Raw genomic sequence first — 17,062 nt, 5'->3', positions numbered from 1 at the left:
GCAAATTAAATTGCATTACAAAATTCTCACTTGAGGCTCGGACACGAGATCTCTTGAACACCTATGAAAGAGCGAACACCTATGAACAAGCGGTAATCATTCCGATAAATGGTGATGGTTAAATGAGTTATATTTTAAACAAAAATGATCCACTCATAGAAACTTGTAGATCATGCAACAAAAATTTACATGACAACTATGAGACAGATACAGAAAAACAAATAGAATCCATAGTTGATGAAAGTAAACTAATTCACATTTTTTCATTTAAACATGTGGCATAAAATGTTACACTTATAAAATACATCAATCAAGCACTTCACAATATAAGGTTTTTTTGTCCCTTGATAATTTTCTTTAATAAAAAAAAAAAAAAAAGGCAAAGTAAATATGCTACCAAACACCCCATTTACAGTGGTAGTTTTACCTAGGGGCAAAAGTAGGTGATAAAAAAAAAATGCAACTTTTGATAGTAAATAGTCTAATACAGAAAAATCATTACTAATCAATAGCTTAATACTTGATTTCTTCAATAGTTGGTTTAATTGTTAAATAATGTTTGAGATCACCAATGTGAAGAGTGTGTTCACCCATTGGAACCCTTCTGATCCCAAATTGGTCAACTACACTCAAGTGTTTACACACATGAAGGTCAAGTGCAACCCTTTGTTGTCCACCAGCCACCACATGAACCTTTTGAAAGCCCACCAATTGCTTGTTTGTGGCCCATTTACCTTCTGGTGGGCTTGAAAACACCATCACGGTGTGGGTCCCGTCCATAGTTCCAGTATTCTCTACATCAATGTGTAAGCCCATGGCTAGGGCGGTACATTTCGTGTGTGATACCCGGACTCCGTTGGTTAGGGTTGTCGAATTGTTGTTTTCGAGGTGGAGTGATAGCATGGGAACGACGAATGATGATGGTGCTTTAACTATGGATTGCCGAAAAGACGTGTAACTTAAACCATGCCCAAAAGGATAAACCACGGGCCCTTTGTAAAAACGGTAGGTCCGACCGGGGTAGTTATGGGCTGGGTCTGCCCTCATTCCCATATTTGTCATGGGTACTTTAGCCAAATACTCTTGTGGGTACCATGTCATAGGCAACTTCCCTCCTACAAAGAATACCAAAAAGATTGTCATTTAGTAACATATCTAGAACTATTGGGCTTTAAGAAGATAAATAATATCATTAGGCCCATTGAACTTATAAAAGAGTATTAGAGTTTCTTTTTATTTTCTAGTCACCTGGATTAGTTGTTCCAAATAATATGTCTGCAATAGCAGTTCCTCCGGCTTGGCCCGGGTACCCTGCCCAATAAATAGCCACAATCTTCGGATCTCTTTTCGCGAAACTAATATCAATCGGGCCACCAGACATGATTACAAGCACACATGGGCCTCGTGAAGCCTTTGCAGCCCTTGATATGAGCTCTTGTTGATGTCCTGGTAAAAGTATGTTGGCCCGATCTCTTGCTTCGGCTTCTATTGATTGGTCAAGGCCCATAACTAACACTGTCGCATCAGCCTGTCGGGCTGCTCCTTCAGCTGGCCCAACTAGTTGGTTGCCTCTACAACCCACATCACTACATCCTGCTTGGTGAATTGTCTTAACATATCTACTTATACCTTGTAACGGTGTCGTATAGCCACAAGCGATTCCTAAATAATTCCCAAATAGATTAGTTTTTTTTCTTTCTATTTAACATAAATTAGGTACTAACTATTTAAAATATATACCGGCATAGTTGCCTATCATGGTGACAGTGACATCTGAATTGGGCCCAATCACAGCAACAGTACGGTGTAGGGCTGTTGACAAGGGTGGCCCATGTCCACGGTTATCTAACATTACAATGCCTTGACGGGCCGCTTCTAGTGCTAGTTGGTTACTGGACATCAAACACACATCTGGTATTCCTAAGTTTGCATAAGGTTGCTTCGGCCCATCAAACATGCCCAAACGCATCTGAACCATTATTGTGTTGGCCAAGGCCCGATCAATATCAGCCTCTTCCAATTTTCCTTGTTTTATTGCACTCTCCGTATAAACAGCCAAATATGGGCCACAATCCAAATCAAGACCTACAAATAAAATAAAGTCATACAAACAAAACCTTCATAATAAAATCTAATATGATTAAATTATTTGACTTAGATAATTAGATTCATAATTTCTTATCAAACCTGCTTTGATGCTAGCTGCGGCCGCATCTTCCGGTGTAGCGGTATAATGTTGACTATCATACATAACTCCAACCGAATCACAATCCGAAACAATGTATCTATATTTTAAGATAGAAATAATTGTTAGAAATAATTTGAAAAACCAAAAATTAGTATCAAATCAATTCGAAAACTAAGATGTTTAAGTTTGTACCCGTTGAGATGCCAATCCCCACGAATCGTGTTCTTGAGAAGATTCGAGTCCGCACAAGTAGGCTTCCCATTGACTTGATTGTAAGAACACATTACACTTGCAACTTTACCTTCTAAAACACAAGCCTTAAAAGGTACATTATATGTGTCCTCTAAATCTTGTTTACTCACCTGTGTAAAAATTACTATAAATTACACCCTTAATATGACCCTATTAATTAACCATGGGGATAATTTTTTCGTTAATAAAAAAGAAGTTGTATTGTTTCCATTAATGTCTCAAATGATGCATTTGTTTAACAATAGGTTGTGTGCTAGTGAAAATGAGTTAACAGAAAGTTGAACTTTTTGGTTCAAAATTTAATATGATGTTTTTATAGCAAACGTAATTAAGTATGTTACTTACTTTTTGTTAATGTGTAAAACTGTGAGTTTTTCACCAACCATATGTTACTACTTTTATGCAATATAGAATCAGAAAGTTGTATTTCTTGTTTCAAAAGATAAAAAGATGTCTTTTTTGGAACAAATGGAACTTTAGGTGACATAATATGGAAAAGAATAATGCAACTAAAGTAACAGAAAACCATTGAAAATGTGCTTTTTGTTATAATAATAATAATAATATAGATATGGATAGTCAATTTTGGTGTATACATATAGTCAATTTTGGTACACAAAGTATGTATTTTTATATTGAGATTTTAGGCTATAAATACTCATGAATGCAAGCATTAAACTTGCACCATTTCTCACACTTACAAAGTGTTTCTTTCTTTCTCTCCATTATCATCTTTGTTCTTACACTTCATTATTAGTATTCTAAATCAAGAATCAAATCACTAAAGGTAGTTATAAGCCTACTGAATTATAACATCAAGAATCAAACCACTAAAGGTAGTTATAAGCCTACTGAATTATAACAACAAGAATCAAACCACTAAAGGTAGTTATAAGCCTACTGAATTATAACACGTTATCAGCACGATAATCTTAATACTAAATATGGTTGGCTCTGCCACCAAAATGATATATGGTCGGTTATACCACCAAAATGATATATGGTCGGTTATACCACCAAAATGATATATGGTCGGTTATACCACCATAATGATATAGGTCGGTTATACCACCTGAAAAAATATATGGTCGACACTGTCGCCAAATTTTCATTTATGTTTACTAATATTTATATTTTTGTTATATAACATTTATTTATGATTGCTTACACATGGTCGACACTGTCACCTACTTATCATTTATGTTATATTAAATTTATGTTTAATGTTTATATACTTATGAATATAAATTGACTCTAATTTATCATGATGTTTGTTTTAATTTTTGATAATAGAAAATGTCGAATCTGGAAAAGCTTAAATTTACTCCTTTAGAATCAACTGGAAACAACTACATGCCATGGGTTATAAAAGTAAAAATGCATCTTAAATCAATGGGCATTCTTGAAACCATAAATGAAAACAACACTTGTTCTGAAAAAGAACAAGCTACGGCATGTTGCTTTATTCATCAACATATTGATGAATGCTTACAAAATAATTATGTGACTGTAGAAGATCCCCATGTTTTATGGGAAGGTCTCAAAAGCAGATTCAATAATCAAAGAGAAATTTTACTTCCAGCTGCAATGGAACAATGGAGAACATTAAGGTTCCAAGACTTTAAGAAAGTAAATGAATACAGCTCAGCTCTGTATAATACATGTTCACAACTTAAATTCTGTGGACATGAAATTAGTGATGCAGACATGATGGAGAAAACTTTCTCCACAATGAATGCTGCAAACATCACAGTGCAAAGAAATTTGAGAATGCTAAAGTTCAAAACATATCCTGAACTTAATTCATATCTCTTAGTTGCAGAGCAAAATGATGAGCTATTAATGAAAAATCAGCAATCCCGTCCTACTGGTACACTTGCAATCCCTGAAGCAAATACTGCAAATAATTATAAACAGGGACAAGGACGCGGGCAAGGTCGTGGTTATAATAACCATCACCATCATCATGCCAAAAGCCATAACTATGGTAGAAACCATCCTTATGGTAATGGTAATGGGCGTGGACGTGGTCGTGGTCGTGGCCGTGGTGGTCAAAGAAATAGTAATCCACGAAAATATAAATATCAACCACAAAACAAGCCCATTAAACAAGATGTTGAAGAAAATTCTTCTAAAAATTCTGAAGAATCTTGCTACAGATGTGGTAGAATGGGCCACTGGGCTAATACTTGCCGAACATCTAAACATCTTGTTAAGATGTATCAGGATTCGCTGAAAGGTAAAGAAAAGGAAGTAAATTTTGTGGATAATATTGATCCAACAGTCACTGAGAAACCATCTGATTTATATGAAGATTTCTTGAATGTTTAAGTTGTGTGTCTTTTGAAAAATAAACGATTTAATATCGTCTGTCTTTGTCATTATGTTTGCTAAATGTTTCAGTACTATCTATTTGCGTTTAAAATATTGTGTAATATTAATGTACTCACTATTTATTTCTTATATATGAAGTTCAATATGAATTTTGCTGGAATACAACATCAATCAAGTGGTGGAGATCTCTGTATAGCAGACAGTGGAACTACACACACTATACTTAAATCCGAGAAATATTTTATTGATCTAAAACCAACGGAAGGAACTATACATACAATATCAGGACCTGCTAACTTGATAAAAGGGATAGGAAAGGCAAATTTCATACTACCAAATGGTACAAAATTTTTAATAAATGATGCCTTATTTTCTCCCAAGTCAAGCAGAAATTTATTGAGTTTCTCCGACATATACCTTAACGGGTATGATTATCAGTCAGTGACAACAGAAAATGAGAAATATTTAAGTATCACTGACAAGAGTCATGTGGTTGAAAAACTGCCAAGACTTAGTTCTGGATTACATTATACACATATAAATGTACCAGAAATACATATGGTAGTTAACGAAAAATATATTGATCCTGGTGTATTCAGTTTATGGCATAACAGATTAGGCCATCCAGGATCAACAATGATGAAAAGGATTATTGAATGTACTCATGGACATCCACTAAAGGATAGAAAAATCCATCATGATACAATGGTTCCATGTACATCTTGCTCTCTTGGAAAATTGATAACTAGACCCTCACCACTTAAGGTTGAGAAAGAATCACCAATGTTTCTTGAAAGAATTCAAGGTGATATATGTGGACCAATTCATCCACCATGTGGACCATTTAGATATTTCATGGTTCTAATAGACGCATCTAGCAGATGGTCTCATGTTTGTCTGTTATCAAGCCGTAATGTGGCATTTGCAAAATTTCTTGCCCAAATTATTAAATTGAGAGCTCATTTTCCTGATTACACCATTAAAAGGGTGAGACTTGATAATGCTGGTGAATTTACATCTCAAGCATTTAATGACTATTGCATGTCTATAGGAATTGTTGTTGAACATTCTGTTGCTCATGTGCATACACAAAATGGTTTAGCCGAGTCATTGATTAAACGTTTACAGTTAATCGCTAGACCATTGATAATGAGAACAAAACTCCCTGTATCTATATGGGGTCATGCAATTTTACATGCTGCTGCATTGATTCGCATCAGACCAAGTGCAAGTCATAAATATTCCCCCCTACAACTTGCTTTTGGTCAAGAGCCAAATATTTCCCATCTTAGAACATTTGGTTGTGCAGTGTATGTTCCAATTGCGACACCACAACGTACAAAAATGGGTCCTCAAAGGAGGTTGGGAATATATGTTGGATATGAAACATCTTCAATATTAAGATATATTGAACCTATGACAGGTGACGTTTTTACAGCACGTTTTGCTGATTGTCATTTTAATGAAACATTGTTCCCTAGATTAGGGGGAGAAATGAAAAATAAAGAAAATGATGTTTCATGGTGTGAACCTCAATTAAAGTATCTTGATCCTCGCACAAAAGAATGCGAGACAGAAGTTCAAAAGATAATGCATATACAAGAACTTGCAAATCAATTGCCTGATGCATTTACAGATACAAAAACGGTGACAAAATCATATATACCAGCAGTAAATACTCCAGCTCGAATTGAAATTCCAAAAGCTGGCAATAACGTCACTCATGAATCTTTGCCACGTCAGAAACGTGGAAGACCAATTGGTTCAAAGGATAAAAATCCTCGAAAAAGAAAATCAGCTGATAATGAAGTAAAAGAAAGTGTTCAAGAAGAACCACAAATCAGTACTCCTACTGCAGAGGAGATTGATGATGTCAATACAGAAATTGCAATCAATTATGCATATTCAAAAATATTATGGAACCGAAATGAAATGAAAAATCTTGATGAGAAATTTTCATTTAATGTTGCATATGACATCATGAATAATGATGATGATCCAGAACCAACATCTATGGTTGAATGTCAAAATAGACATGATTGGGCTCAATGGAAAGAAGCAATACGAGCTGAATTAGAATCACTCAATAAAAGAAAAGTTTTCGGATCCATCATTCTCACTCCTAAAGATGTGAAACCTGTAGGATACAGATGGATTTTTGTCCGAAAAAGAAATGAGAAAAATGAAGTTACAAGGTATAAAGCTAGACTTGTAGCTCAAGGTTTTTCTCAAAGACCAGGAATTGATTATGAAGAAACTTATTCCCCTGTTATGGATGCAATTACTTTTAGGTACTTAATCAGTCTGGCAGTTTCTAAAAATTTAGAAATGCATCTCATGGATGTTGTGACTGCTTATCTATATGGATCACTTGATAGTGATATATATATGAAGATACCTGAAGGATTTAAGGTACCAGAAGCATCAAATGCAAAACCCAAAGAAATGTATTCGATTAAATTACAAAGATCTTTATATGGGTTAAAACAATCGGGACGTATGTGGTATAACCGATTAAGTGATTACTTGATAAGCAAAGGGTATACAAATAATCTTACTTGCCCTTGTGTTTTCATTAAGAAAACAACATCCGGATATGTGATCATAGCTGTTTATGTTGATGATCTTAACATCATAGGTACAAATAAAGAGATCCATGAAGCCATTCAACTTCTAAAGAAAGAATTTGAAATGAAAGATCTCGGAAAAACCAAGTATTGCCTTGGTTTACAAATTGAGCATATGCCTAATGGTTTACTTGTACATCAAACAACATATACTGAAAAGATTTTGAAACGTTTCAATATGGACAAGGCAAAACCATTAAGTACTCCTATGGTTGTTAGATCACTCAATGTTGAAGCTGATCCATTTCGTCCATGTGAAGATCAAGAAGACATTCTTGGACCAGAAGTACCATATCTTAGTGCAATTGGAGCTCTTATGTATCTTACAAATTGTACAAGACCTGACATTTCTTTTGCAGTTAATTTGTTGGCAAGGTTCAGCTCTGCTCCTACCAAAAGACACTGGAATGGGATCAAACACATATTTCGATACCTTCGAGGAACTACTGATTTAGGATTATTTTATTCTAACGAATCAAAACAAGATTTGGTTGGTTATGCAGATGCAGGTTATTTATCTGATCCACATAAAGCTAAATCTCAAACTGGATATGTATTCCTAAATGGAGGTACTGCAATATCATGGCGTTCTCAAAAACAAACACTTGTTGCTACATCGTCAAATCATGCCGAAGTGATTGCATTACATGAAGCTACTCGAGAATGTTTTTGGTTGAGATCAATGACACAACTCATTACTGATTCTTGTGGACTAGAACGCGATAAAAGTCCAACAACTATCTATGAAGATAATGCAGCTTGCATAGCACAGATGAAAGAAGGGTATATCAAAAGTGATCGAACAAAACACATACCACCTAGATTCTTCTCATACACTCAAAATCTCATTAAGGACAACCAGATTGAAATGAGATATGTGCAATCTAGCAAAAACTCTGCTGATCTTTTCACGAAAGCACTTCCAACTGCTATTTTCAGAACACACGTTCATAACATTGGCATGAGACATGTTCAAAAGATGTAACAGCTGAAGCGATGTCTACTTGAGGGGGAGTCAACTCCATGCTGCACTCTTTTTCCCTTAGCTAAAGTTTTTTCCCACTGGGTTTTCTTTAGCAAGGTTTTTAACGAGGCAGTAATTTATAGTTGATCTTCAACAAAATAAAATTGCTATCCAAGGGGGAGTGTTATAATAATAATAATAATATAGATATGGATAGTCAATTTTGGTGTATACATATAGTCAATTTTGGTACACAAAGTATGTATTTTTATATTGAGATTTTAGGCTATAAATACTCATGAATGCAAGCATTAAACTTGCACCATTTCTCACACTTACAAAGTGTTTCTTTCTTTCTCTCCATTATCATCTTTGTTCTTACACTTCATTATTAGTATTCTAAATCAAGAATCAAATCACTAAAGGTAGTTATAAGCCTACTGAATTATAACATCAAGAATCAAACCACTAAAGGTAGTTATAAGCCTACTGAATTATAACAACAAGAATCAAACCACTAAAGGTAGTTATAAGCCTACTGAATTATAACACTTTTATCAATTTATTTATATATGCTATGTACTCAACTAGGTTCCAAATTTTGCATCTTAGCATGTTCGGGGTCTACTTTTGGCAATCATATAGTAATACTTTTTCTGTTAAAAAATATTAATTTAATTATTATTTTACAATGACAATCTGGTCTGCAGATGATAAATGGTGTATTTCAACTCAACAGGGTCATTGCTATAGCACTACTGTGACATCCTTTTAATTACAGTATAAAGTTAGAGGTAATTCAAATACTGCTATAGCACTATGTCTTTCTAAAAAAAAATTATGTTTCACAACCAGGTGCATTTCAGGCAACCTTGTGGTTTGGGACCTTTAATTTTTGACAAAGTTTGAGAAAAATGCGTTGAACCTATTGTATCAATGAAGGTAATTTCATCAATGATTGCGACGAAAATTAGAAAAAGTTATACCGAGTATCTTTTTTTTTATGTGGTGTGATAAATGGCACATTATTGTGACACATTTGGGAAAAAAAATTGTAGTCACTTTTTCATTTAAATATCAACTATTGACTTTTTAAAATCACTTTCTTCAACTTGAACTTTAAATATTTTAAACTTGTGTTAAACTATAATATTTGATGAAATTATATAAATGAATTGCGATTTAAATTTGTTTTCATTAATATAACTTTAATCGAGTATTATATAACACAAATATATAATGGGCAAAATTGAAAAATAAAATAAAAAATCGAACGTAAATAGTGAACACTTATAATGGGACGGATGAAGTATAATTTTTTTTCTATCAAGTAATCCGGGTCTACAAGTTGACAAACAATTAATGTAGCGTTTGCAACTTGTTAATAAATTTTTTATTTTTATTTTTTGGCTAGAAAACGAATGATTATATAGAAACCGAAATTTATAATAAGTTATGGTGGATTTATCATTACATGGTCAAAATAGGCGCATTAAGAATTAACTAAGATTACCTTAGCATTGAAGTGAAAGCGATCAACACCGTTCCAATTATCAAGATCATAAGCGGTGTAGTGTTTGCAACAAGCCGCGACCTTTAACCTGTTACCAACATTGCCTTGAAGTCCTTTAACATATCTAACCGCATATCTAGCAGCTAATGCTGGATCTTCTCCGGGTGTTTCTTGACCCCGGCCCCACCTTGGATCCCGAAAAATATTCACATTTGGGCTCCAAAATGTTAGCCCTGCCTTTCCTCCATTGTACATTGCACGTGCTTCATTCGACACAACCTAAACCAAATTCACTCGGTTAAAAATGTGTATATATATATATGTATATATTTTGGACCGTAGAAGAAACTTTATTAAAATAAAGCTAGCAAGGCGCTAGAAATTTACATAGAATACAAAGTATTTTGGAGCCAAATCGTCTAATTTATTCTAGTCTTAGATAATCTAGAATACAGCCAATTAAAACAAAACTTCAATGGTGTCGAAAATGTGTGACTTCCAAAATCTACTATAATACGATATATCTGATTTAACTGTTAATGGGGCCACCATGAAAAACAAAATGTCATGGATATTAATCAAAGTTACTGAGTTGTACTACACAAATGCATCCAAATTAATATGGAGTACTCTTTAATTTAGGTAAGGAATCTTCAATTTAGATCAGGTTTTTATTAATACTTTTATAAAGTACAATTAACAATTAATTCGGTTGTTATATAGTTATATATGACAAAACGGATCATAGTGAATATAATTAATAAATCGTCCTTAAGGGACTTTTTTCAAAGATGGGTAAATAACTTTTACGGAGTATAATAGTAGAAGAGATCCCACAAATTAGCTAGGTTGGACGCCAAAATAAATGGCCCATTAGTATCATACTAACATGTTGTATTAAAAGTATGGGCTTTAAACATGCCAAAAAAAAACTTGTCCTGAAAAGGGAACATTACAGGGTGTACCACCAATATCTACAACCTATTTTCTCAATTAACCTTCTTCTAAATTGCTATACGGAGTAGTTTAATATATAGATGTAAGATGTATTATTATTTTGGTCTCAAAATAGTTTCATTTTAAATTTTCAAACTCTTTTATTTCAATTTACCTTAAATGTTTTTTTTATTTTTATTCTAAAGAGGACTCGGTTTCAACTCATGTGATATATGTCGATGTGTAAAAACGAGACAATGTTGTATGTAGATGATAATTCTAGGTAATAAACGTGACCCCTATCGTCATTGGGCACTGACAAATGCATGGGCAAAAGTGAAAATAAAATGAGAAGTTTTGTTGCAATTGTAATAAGTCAAGTTAAAAAGTACACATCGCACTACTTTAAAGTAACATGCAATAAAAAAACACATCTCTGTTAAAAATAAAAATAAAAACAGGTTCAGTTTTTATGGCAGTAAAATTTGAAATTTGGTGATCTCGTGATATGGCAGTTGAATTTTCTAACCTGTGACTTGTGAGTGAGTGTGACCTCAGTAGCATTAGCACCGAATTTTATGTAACAAATAATAATAATTTAATTATAACTATGCTTAATTATGTGTTAGACAAAATTTCATTCCTAATCCCTGAACTTTACATCAAATTTAACTCATCGTCCTTTTTCTTTTTCTTGTGCATCCCTCGTCCCTAATGTATCACAATTCTACATCCCTCGTTCTTTTTCTTGACTCCTCGTCCTTTTTCTTTCTGTCAATTCTATATCCCTCATTCCTAAAAAGGACGAGAGATGTAAAATTGTGATACATTAGGGACGAGAGATGCAAAAAAAAAAAGGATGAAGAGTCAAATTTGATGTAAAATTCAATAATTTATCTTTTCAATGCTTTTTCACTGATCTTTTCTAAATTAAACAAAACATAAAAGTTATAATTTGCTTTTGACAACTCACGTAACTAAAATTATGTTGTTAATTAAATATACATCATAATTGTCATGTCATCAAATACATATCATTTAAGTCAATTACATATCATTTAAGTCAAATAAGTAGCTCTTGTTTACAGTTGGTTTAAGAGTACGACGTTCTCATTAACTAGATAGTTTTAAATATATAATTACAAATAACAATAAACTTTTACTAACATGTAACTTTATGGTACATGCTAAAGTTAAATTATTAATTCTATTTAATTACGTAACTACAATAAAAAGATACTCCGTAGTATAGTTGTATGGGTCCATGATAATTTTCATTGAGATATGGGATCCAATTAAATTAAAATGGTCTCGGGTGCAGTTTGTATTGGTCCTGTTAGGCTGCTATCGTACCAGTAGCTATTTACGTATTATGAGATATTATTTTTTCATGCAAATAAATTATAATTATAAATTAAGATAAAGATACATAATAATATAAAGAATATATATGTGGCGTAAAGCATTTTACTTAAATCTTTAATTTCCATCAACTGAAAATAACAGCTATGAACAATAACGATTCTATTATCCTATCTTTTTAAATACTAAAAATAGTTTTGTTAACGACATTACCTGACCAATAAGTTCCCATAAACTATCATTAAAAGATGATGCTGTTGTAATGACTTGAGGAAATTGTGTGGCGCCAAGGAACGTTGGAAGGAACTTCGTTCCGGGCCCCACATCCGATACGCCATGTAAGGCCTCCGACCACCATTCATATCCTTGAATTCCTAATCGTGGTACCGCGGCCGCATTATTTACCAATAGTCCTACTTTTTCATGCAATGTTAATCTTCTTAACAAATCGTTAACTCTTGAATTAATCGGTAGGTTTACACGACAAAATGGGAGGTCTTTAGTGACCCTGTTACTAGGGTCACAAGCAAAAGGCGGTCTTGATTTTACAGTCGATAAAATCATGAAACTGATTAGGAGTATGAAGAATGAAGGTGAAAGTATAATACATTTTGTGTGAGTTTTTGGGACCATTTTTGTGTGAAAGTTTGGTTTGAACTGAAGAAATAAATGAAGAATGAAAGGGTATTTATAGGGTTTTTCTTATATGAATTGAAGGTGGCGTAAAGATGGTGTGTTAGTTTTTATGTTCATGATTGCATTTACACGTCCGCTTTAAAACGATGTTTGCCACTGGCTGCTTTCAGTTCAGTACGATTCATTTAGATTAAGAATAAGATTACTCTTATACGTATAATATATAATTTCATTTTCCTACTCTTTTTACTTAATCTACTTATCTTGTACTCACTCCGTCCTATAATAAATGCTTTAAAAAAAATTTATTTTTTTTTTCTTTCAACTTTGACCTCGAATATCTTTATTTATGTTATATAATACTTCGTAGTTGATGAAACTTATACGAATAAGAAGTACATTTAAAACTCTATTTACTACTCGTAATATCAAATATTATATAATACAAATAATTATATTTAAAGTCAAAGTTAAAAAATAAAGACTTTGAAAAGTCAAAGACAATTATTATAGGACGGATATAGTATATGTATTGTGTGTACTAAATAAATCTTCTTTTCAACATTGAGTTGTAGCTCAGCTGTTAGTGGCATGTCTCTCTTAGCGAGATGTCAGAAGTTCGACTCCGCTTGGCTGCAACATTACACTCAATGTTATTTCTGACATGAAATATCCACACAGGTCGTCTTTCGCTTAGTGCGGGGTAGCGGGGATGAGACTTTTTACCGGCTCATGCTCTCGGATTGATTCGGATTTCTTTCATGGCAGTAGTTGAGGGCGAGTTATGCAACTACGGTAGATGAACGCGTGGGAAGTTAACTCCCCCTAGGTGATCAAAACTAATGTCCAAAAAAAATTCTTCTTTTCTAGGAGTATTTATTTATATTTATATATAAAAAAACACATACTCCGTATTTATTAATTTGAATTTTGACGATTAATTTTAAATTTTAACCATTGATCAACTACTTGATAATAAAAATAAAAATTTACTGTATTTATTATTATTATAAATATTAATTATTAATTGTTAATTTGAGTATTAATTAATTTTTAATCATGAATTATGCGAAGTATTATAAACTATATAAACTAGATATTTTTTTTTTTTTAAAGCAAGCAAAATTATATTGATATAACGGAGTCAATTAAAAGGCCCTATAAACTAGATACTTGTGTACTACTCCAATACGAACTCTGGAATTATGAACAGAGACAAATAACTAAGACATTCCGTGTATACACAAATAAAAGGGATTTATGATTTATAATTAAATATTAAATCGTGAGGAAAAGTGAATCACGCAATATTTATGTGGCCGGTACAACTGATTTATATTATGTTTAACATTTTGGGGTCATTTAATCTAGACTGCCCAGTAGTGTTGTAAAAAACACGATTACTTGCCAATTAATCTTCGATTAATCATTTATAAGAGTAATCCGTTCTGATTTTCAAAAATCCTTTTAATTAAACGGTCAACTTCAATTGATGGGACAAAACCGAATTTGGTAACCCAAATCGGTCAAAGTAAAAAATGGTTAAGATTTTAACATAAATTTAAACTAAAACTCTATGGTTTTGGAGCAAAATGAACAATTTTGGACAATTATGTGAAAGTTTATTTTTATATTTATTGTTTTTTTGTATATTTACGCATATAATTTTTAAAATAAAATATTTAAATGTATACAGTACAATCCGATTAATCCCCGATTAATCTCGGAATTGCCGATTAATCTTTCCAAAGTCTCGACCGATTAATCTCTGAATACCGAATTTTGCAACCTTGCTGCCTAGGTTGTTATTTCGCTTAGATGAGTGATATTTCAGATTATTAAAATTTCGTATGTTATACAAATAATTGAAAAATCGTATGAAAGCGGGTCGATCATTTTATTAGATACGCATATTGGAATACTCTAAACGATATATATACAAAACTATCAAATAGGACTTGTGTTGGGATAGATCTCTCCCATCACTTTTGAAATCGATCACCACCACACTAATAAACACATAATCATTTATAAGTCAACAAAAATACGACAAAACATAAATAGTAATACGTACAAAACATTTTACGTGAAAAACCTCTCAGGGAGAATAATAAACCACGAAATCGGCAGTAACTTAAATTTCACTATATACAAACAATATTACAAGAATGGACGCTCCTTACAACACTCTTGAATGTTATCACATATTCTCAACACCTCTTACAACGGTTGATTACAATAACGGGATTAGCTCTAATCCTTATTGAATCTCAAACCTCCTCCACTTTTGAATCCTTACAAAAACGGAATTAATTCTAATCCTCATTGAATCTCAAACCTCCTTATTGAATCTCACAACGCGAAGTAGTAATCTCAAATATTCTATTTTTTTCTCTCAAAATCCTCCACTTTTCTCATACAGTTACTCTTATTTATACTCAAACCTCCAACTTGTTCCCCAAGCTAAACTAGCTCCCCAAGTTTGACTTGTTGACCAAGTACTTAAAATAAATAGTTAATTTGAATTAATATATAACAAATGCTCCCTTAATTCAAATTCCCTAAATCTCAATCTCGATGGTGGATTATTGATCTTCATCTTGTTGTCGACAACTTTATCGCAATCATGTAACGCCGCCAAACAATCTCATTGTTAGGAAGACTTTCGACATAAGGAACTCTCCATTATCGACTCTCCATTGAGGCTCTTCATCTTAAACCTCTCTTCTACGACTTCTTCATCTCATACGATTTCTACAGCAACTTCTGTGACAACCCGGAAATTTCTAACCAAATTTAAACTTTATCTTTACATTATTCCGACACGATAAGCAAAGTTGTTAAGTTGAATCTCAAGAATTTTAAACTGTGTTCATACATTCTTTTAACCTCGACCAAATTCTGACGATTCACGAACCATTATATAAGTGGATATGATTATATATATATATATATATATATATATATATATATATATATATATATATATATATATATATATAACTTGAGAATATTAACAAGGTATTTAAACGTATAATACTTTACATGAACGTATCTGCTTCAATATGTTTATCGATGGAATTATATGATAATATCAAATGATTGAGTTATCAAGATTCATTATGATACAAATTACGTGTCTCTGTTGAGAGGTCCACTTTGAATTAAGAAACCTTTCCTTTTAACGGTATTCGGAATATTTTGTAAAGTGATTTATAAATAAAAACAAAAGTGTCATTAACGAGAATTAGACAAAAGTTAGTGGAAGACTAAATTACATAAGAATCAATTAATTTAATTTCAAATGTACGAAAACATTTTGCGATATAATAGAACTAAATTATTAATGTCTTTGTTTAAATAACGTAAGTTGGAATATGAGTTGTTAGATATGTGAATAACTTCCAACGTATGTTAAAACGTGTTTATGTATATTAGATATATATGATTTTAAATTAATTAAGTAAACGATTGTAGCACTCGCTTATTGATTCGATTAATATTTGGACATGTCAACTAGTACGTTAAGAAGTTAAAGTAAACGCTAGTACACAAATGAACGATATCTATTTAAGTTTTAGAACGTGAACGTTATATGGTACAATATTTTCTATCATGTAAACGGTTTTAAATTATACTTTGAAATATAAAAATCTTTTGAAAGACTAAATAATATATTACTAAATAAAAAAATTTCTAATATGGATAAGTTACATTTCTAAATAAAAATATATTTATATTTTACAAAATAATATTAATTTACTCATAAAACGTTTTAATTTAAAATAATAATATTTAAACAACGAGGTATTGATTTATAGAAACAAATGACCAAAACACTCAAATGATTAAGATACATATTGAGTGATATAGTTTACTAATACTCTAAGTCTATATTTTGTTAAGGGTACGAGTCATTAAATGTAAAGTACTAGTTTTCTCAGCATACGAGTTAGCGTTTGAGGAACCGGAACCAGGACATTAGTCGAGTGACAACGTACGAGTTATTGGAACAAAAATTACAAATTAACTATGAATGAGAATTTAATATAATATATAAGTAATTATATAAATTAAATATAATATATATATAATATTAATAAAAAAAGTGTCGGCAGGAAAAATGGCACGAATATGACCCTTCCCCCTTAGCCATGCGATTGCATGGTTAATCCTCACAAACCCCATGCACTCGCATGGGGGTTAGGTACCAAGAAAGTAGTATAAAGCTCGAGCGTTCGGGTTCTTTT

At 32.4% G+C, this 17,062-nt stretch overlaps 1 protein-coding gene across 1 annotated transcript; it reads right to left on the bottom strand.

Moving 5' to 3' along the window:
- Positions 1 to 234: 234 nt before the first annotated feature.
- Positions 235 to 12,841, bottom strand: LOC139886496 (beta-D-xylosidase 1). The gene is made up of 7 exons (XM_071870332.1): positions 12,390 to 12,841; positions 9,879 to 10,157; positions 2,381 to 2,550; positions 2,188 to 2,285; positions 1,741 to 2,085; positions 1,249 to 1,662; positions 235 to 1,115 (listed from the first exon to the last, which is right to left on the bottom strand). The coding sequence occupies exons 1-7, from the start codon at positions 12,807 to 12,809 to the stop codon at positions 514 to 516; spliced, it is 2,328 nt and encodes a 775-aa protein (XP_071726433.1). The 5' UTR covers positions 12,810 to 12,841; the 3' UTR covers positions 235 to 513.
- Between the last annotated feature and the right edge of the window lie 4,221 nt (positions 12,842 to 17,062).

This window comes from Rutidosis leptorrhynchoides, chromosome 1, assembly GCF_046630445.1.
Source record: "Rutidosis leptorrhynchoides isolate AG116_Rl617_1_P2 chromosome 1, CSIRO_AGI_Rlap_v1, whole genome shotgun sequence".
Classification (NCBI taxonomy): domain Eukaryota; kingdom Viridiplantae; phylum Streptophyta; class Magnoliopsida; order Asterales; family Asteraceae; genus Rutidosis; species Rutidosis leptorrhynchoides.
This window is presented reverse-complemented; position numbering and strand designations above follow the sequence as displayed.

What these genes read in the sequence shown, in the direction of transcription:
- LOC139886496 (XM_071870332.1), bottom strand. Translation starts at nt 12,809, where the DNA reads ATGGTCCCAAAAACTCACACAAAATGTATTATACTTTCACCTTCATTC. An exon ending in GCTTTCACTTCAATGCTAAG is followed by an intron (nt 2,551 to 9,878) that starts GTAATCTTAGTT and finishes ATTTTTACACAG; the next exon opens with GTGAGTAAACAAGATTTAGA. An exon ending in CGCAGCTAGCATCAAAGCAG is followed by an intron (nt 2,086 to 2,187) that starts GTTTGATAAGAA and finishes TTTTATTTGTAG; the next exon opens with GTCTTGATTTGGATTGTGGC.